The 6,000-nt window shown below is 42.9% G+C and overlaps 1 protein-coding gene across 2 annotated transcripts in view; it reads right to left on the bottom strand.

Moving 5' to 3' along the window:
• The window catches only part of p130CAS (Serine_rich_CAS and FAT-like_CAS_C domain-containing protein p130CAS), a 183,540-nt gene that overhangs the window by 69,630 nt on the left and 107,910 nt on the right, over positions 1 to 6,000 (bottom strand). For both annotated transcript variants that reach the window (XM_017901626.1, XM_017901627.1), the window contains exon 3: positions 1,183 to 1,332. In XM_017901626.1, the coding sequence (XP_017757115.1) occupies positions 1,183 to 1,332 (150 nt within the window). The remainder of the gene's footprint in view (positions 1 to 1,182; positions 1,333 to 6,000) is intronic.

Below are 6,000 nucleotides of genomic sequence, written 5' to 3'. Positions count from 1 at the left end.
AAAAAAAAAAAAAAAAAAAAAAAAAAAAGGAAAAAAGGAAGAAAAAAAACAGAAAACAAAGAACCCGTTCTCCAACGCGAGTTTTCCACGACAAGGCCGATCGATCCGAGGTGTGCTCGCACTGAAATCGGTGAGGTTGACAGATGCTAAGCGATGCCAATGGCAGACACGCGACAAACGAATTGGTAGTCAGCTGATTTTGACAGACTCCCGTCGCGGACCAGGGCCGACATAAGGGGGTGCGATGGGGGCGCGATGGGGTCTGCGGCAGGCACAATGGAACCGCCGCCGACGCCATTGTGAGCGGCGTTTCGCGTGTAAGGCCGATCGATGGGACAGGGCGGAGTGCAGGGGTGGACTTTATAAATTTTCTGCGTCTTTTCGAATAGCGAATAAATTAATGCGAGATGGCAGCTGCGCGCCGGTAAAGCACGCGCTCGAGGGGAGACGGATCGAATGGTTGATCGAGGTTCAACGAGCTGGCTGGATTAAGCATTTAAGTGAACAATCGGCCGAATCCCGAGACAGGTATTATGTTTAGATGGCTTTTGGAGTTTGCGCATGGCGCTTTCGCCAGAGAGGTTCCTTGGATTCCGGCTTCTATTTTCTATTTGCCCTTGGCTGCGGGAATTTTAGCTTTTAACGAGACCATTTGTGTTCTTCGGCCATTATCTTTGGGGCAGAGTGTTTGAAATTTTAGAGAAATCAGGAGAGAAGATCTTCGTTCTCGAATGAACGAATTAATTATCATTTTGCGGAGAGAATCTTGTTGCTTTTGAAATCTTTTGGAGATCGGGTTAAAAAGTTTTTATCTTTGAATAATTATTTTCTGTTTAGAAAGAATATTAAATTTACTAGTTTTTATACGAATTTGGGTTCTCGTTAGCTTTTCCTTTTCTTAATTAATATTAATTAATGCAATAATAAAACATTCGCGTAGAATGACAAAAGAGTGCATTGCAAGCCTCGTGTATTTCTATTTTCATTCCCGTAAATTCGTTCGTATGCTAACACCGAAGAACGATTCGTCTAGAATATCAATTTCCATCTAAATTACTGGAAAAAGAATTCACTTTCTACCTACATGTCTATTCCACGGATAAACGAGCCGACACAGGAATATTGCAGAAATCTTCTGTGCCCCATGAATTTAATAATGGGATCGTATAGCAAATAACTCACCTTGTTCGGTTGAACGTGCCAGCTACGCCGTTTTCCATGCCTCTGTATACCGTCTTCAGAAATGGTTAGGTCAGGCCTGCTGCCAACCAAACAACCCCCTGTATCATATTGGCCAACCAGGAGTCTCAATCGATTTCCTGGACAGATGCCCTGGGCAGTAAAAAGAAAAATGTATAGCAATAACAGCGTACAACCGGCGGGAATAATAACGGCTTAAAGTAATATCGCTAGACCGGCCAAACTCTGTCGCGATATGCATTCCCAGGCTTCGAAAGGACACGTTGCACGAAGCAATCGAGACACGAGTCTCCATTCCAGCAAATTTATCGTTCACTGCAACAATCTTTATGGAACATTCGCTGTTCCGGATGAATTCCATCTTTATTCCGTTGAATCCCGGCTGGCGGAAATGAAGTACACGATTGAAAATTTATTTAAGACGTGTCTATTTCGAGGGTTAAGTCACGAGCTCGTACAGGAATCTGTCTTTGACTATTTACGAGTCGTTATGTATGTGCAATATAGAAAGGCTGGGGAAGGAATACTGTGCAATGAGCAGGGGTGTAGGGTAATTAGGGTCTAAAACTGAGGGATGATTGTACACCTGCTGCGGATGTTACTGGGGTCTACAAAAGACTAGATGTGGATCAGTAGAATTTAATTTTAATTATTTTTATAATTCGCGGCACCCTATATGAGAAAAAATAGGGATCGAAAGATAGGGTGATATTTAGATCCTAATGTAAGAATCCACGTGTTGTAGTTTGTAGTATGTATATGTACGAAATTGTCGATAGACGTTTATCGTAGATACGGGCTGTGGTGGCGCTAGTGAGTTAAATGGAAAATCGTCTTAATAAAACAGGAAGTCTCTTAAACGAAATTCTGACGTTATCTTCTCAATGAACTACGATCTATTTTCCCTCCCTAAATCATTTCACTATATTATATTACCTAACCTAAACATTGGCAAGAATAAAAATAACGAGAATAATCGACGAAAAATATCGAAAAGCTTAAAGGAATCTTAATAAATCATATCGACCAACGTCTCCGAACAATTCCAATCCGTTCCACTGGTGAGCAAAACTCCTCGTGTCCACCGAATTATCGAGTTTTCTCCCATCCCGCCTCGTTCAACGCATTATCTTTCCAAAAGTGCATCCCCGTGTGACAGAGCGGCGGTCCGTGAAATCGATCGTGGGTATTTGCCAACGATGATGTTCGCGAAACAAGAGGAAGCCTAGCCTAGGACATGGACGATTCCAACCACTTTGGTTGGCCCAAAGCATACCGAGAAATACACCATCGAATCATCGCGTGGAAACAGAAAGGAGGCTGCAATTAGACACGTCTGCAACCCTGAAGCTTCGTGAAATCGGAACGAAAATAAACGGGCTGCCAGTCCTGATTATTGGTTCTTACAAGACCTCTTACAGGCTAGCCGAGAGGCTGGACTCAAGGGTAGCAGTGGGTGCAAGTTGACGTGTAGAGGCGTCTGTGCGGTTCGTCCAACGAGACGATCAGACCTGACTCCACAGAGTCATTGGACCCAAATGATGATTAAGCGGAACCCAGTGAGCGAAAAGAAAAGAACCATGGTGCATGGCAGACAAGGCTGACTGAAAAGGACTTGTAGAACCTGAAGCTTGGGAAAGTGGAGCGATAGCTGGGAGCGACGTGGCTGATCACGGAATGACAGTGAACTCCATGCATGAGTTGTCACTGGATAACGAATAGACGATCCATAATTAATACCCATTAGAATTACCACGATGTTTCAGGATGTAAGCGAGTGTTAGATCGATAATCACGTTTCAATTATTGTAATCTGACAAATGATACGTGTAAAAGAGCAATTCACTCAACAGGTCAACGATTGGAAATGTAAAGAGGTTAACGTAGACAATGTTATCTGGTCTTTTTGGACGAACTATAGTGTCCTAGCCGTCTCAGCTGAGAAGGAACTATCGATGGATGGGAAGCAATGTCTGAGATTTCTGATTCGCTCGCGTGTAACGTTGGTCTTCGCGACTTTGTGACAGACGGAACAGCTGTCGAATATGTCTAACCTCGGTAGAAGAGAGTTTGATATTCGGGTATGCATGCAGAGGGTAAGGTGAAACGTGGCGTAATCGCGGGTCGACGACAGCGGAAAATGGGGGAGCCTGAAATGTGTGACGAGGAGTTGGGGGATCGAGGTGGATGAAGGTGTTTACCGAGAGTGGAAATATGTTGGATTCGGTGAGCGGAGGATTAGCTGGGTAAATGAATACCGGTTGGTTGCTAAAGTTTATAGTAATGGATTAGTTTGATGGCTTTGGTAGATTGAATATTCCTGGCCGACTAGACTAATAGGAATATTTACTCGGTTTGGGCAGTGTGGCTATTGTCGTCTCGTATTAGACGTGGAAAAGGTCGTACTTACGTTCTATACCTATAGAGTGATATAATAACATTGACCAAGATAGAAATCTAATTTACGGACTACATCAAAATATTTCTGGTACACTGTATTTGATTTTCTTACTATGGTGACTGAGGAATTACTATGCTCCTTATTATATATTACTAGTATACTATTTTTCATCGCCATATTACAATACTTATTAGACGTGGAAAAGGTCGTACTTACGTTCTATACCTATAGAGTGATATAATAACATTGACCAAGATAGAAATCTAATTTACGGACTACATCAAAATATTTCTGGTACACTGTATTTGATTTTCTTACTATGGTGACTGAGGAATTACTATGCTCCTTATTATATATTACTAGTATACTATTTTTCATCGCCATATTATAAAACTGAGAGTTCTCTTTGCACTTAAAAGACAACCTCCTTAGAAATTAATTTATACACGATTCTGTATTTACTATTCTAAAAAAGTATCATCGACTTTATATCATAGAATGCTCAAATTTCTATTCTAACCAAAAAATTGCCAAGTGCAGAGGATTAACATATCGTATTTCGATATTCGGAGGCAATTTTGGCAGTACAAGATTGGCATCGAAACCTTATCCCATTACCGGTCGAAACGAAACCCCAAGAAAAACCAGAGAACGTAACTTACCCTAGCTAAACCTAACCCAATCCTCGGGCAGCCTCATCTTCACCTGACCCAATCAAAACGAATCTCCGAGTTCGAAAAATCGAATCCCTATTTACACGAGGACCCGTATCCACCGCTTCTTTCGATCAAATGGCCCCGACGTTCGGTTCGATTGGAAACACAGGTCGAAACACAGATCGGAGGGATTCGCGTGTGCTCGTTCCAGCGACGAACAACGCGCGTTCATTTTCGAAACACCGGCAGACGACGGTCTGTGTACCTAGCTCTACAAAACTGTTCATTTGCCGTGTGCATAGGAGGCCGAAAATCGACAATGTGCCGGGACAGAGCCCGCTCCATTACGGATTCTATTGACTCTACCGTGAAAAGAGAGAACACGCGGCCTGGTTCAGGACCCGTTCGCACACCCGTTATGTCGCACGAGCGCATCTGCCGTTAATTTTCGCGTGGACGTGCGAGACAAATCGATCTCCAAGTCGATGACGTGTCCAGGGCTAAGGCGACCGTGAGTCGGCCGCATTTCGGCCAACTTTCGTTCAGGATGATCGAACAGCCTCGATCCGAGTCGTTAAATGAAACTCTGGCACTCGTGATGGAAGTCGAACGGCGAAAGTCGAATAAATCGAATTGTTACGCTGGATTGCACGTGGTGGGACACTCGGGGTTTAAATAATGGCGACGTTTGCTCGATGGGCCGCGATAATCTTTGGATCGATAGGCCAGTCGTTTGGGAAGCTGAGTTAGCTGTGTGTCGTGTATACGATATACGTGTACGTGAAAGTACTCGAAGGATTACGTGTACTGCATTTGGGAAGAGATACACGTATGATACAGTGAAATATTTGGAACGACAATGACGTGTACCGCAACAAGGAACTGTTAAAATTATACGAGCGAAATTTGAAAGTAATTCGTGATACATTTATTCTAAATACGTGGTATTCTGGTGAATGGTAAAGAATTGCGTAAGAGACGTATAATATTACTGAAAAGTACCACTGGTCATGATAGCCTTCAGACGCTATACCACTTAACTCACTAGCGCCACCATGGACCGTATCTCCAGTGAACGTAGTGAATACAAGCGAATAAAGTCGAATATCGTGTCTCGTTAAAATCAGCTTAAAGTTAAGAAGTGTAACCATTATAATTACTTTACTGTTCGCTAATTATGAAAAGTGTGCACCATAAACCTCGAAAATTTCTCATGCCACTATTAAACAGCAAATTAAACACGACAATTCCCATCTAAGTCCCTAAACAGAATCCCAAGTGAAAAATGCAGAAGAGAGTAAACGTTTAATCGACAATCGCAGTATTTTTAATTCTCCCTACATAAATTGAACCAGCACATCTTCAACATAGCTGTGTCCATCGATTACACGAACTGCCAACAAGGTAAGTCGAAGAATTTATCGTCGAGCCGAGAAACTGAACGCGTAAACGCCAGGTATCGACGTTTCAAGCAAGTCGAAGTTGAAATTTTATAACTAGCCGGCTCTGATGCATTTCTCGTGTAATGCAGAGGCTTGTAAATAAAGGATGAGGCAATCGTGCAACGGGTCGCAGCTGCAGCAACCCGTAACGCGAACACGAGTAATTTCCTCGTAAACTCGTAGTACACCGGCGAACCCCTGTTTTCCAATTTCCAGTTTGAGCCACCCCCACGATTCTCCTTTTCAACCGACACCATATGCGTTATATCCTTCTGTTATATGCCTTCTGTCTACGTCGAAG

This window comes from Eufriesea mexicana, unplaced genomic scaffold (genome assembly GCF_001483705.2).
Source record: "Eufriesea mexicana isolate 0111107269 unplaced genomic scaffold, ASM148370v2 scaffold1741, whole genome shotgun sequence".
In the NCBI taxonomy this organism is placed as follows: Eukaryota; Metazoa; Arthropoda; class Insecta; order Hymenoptera; family Apidae; genus Eufriesea; species Eufriesea mexicana.
Note: the sequence above shows the minus strand (reverse complement) of the source record. Positions and strands in the feature narration are given on the sequence as shown.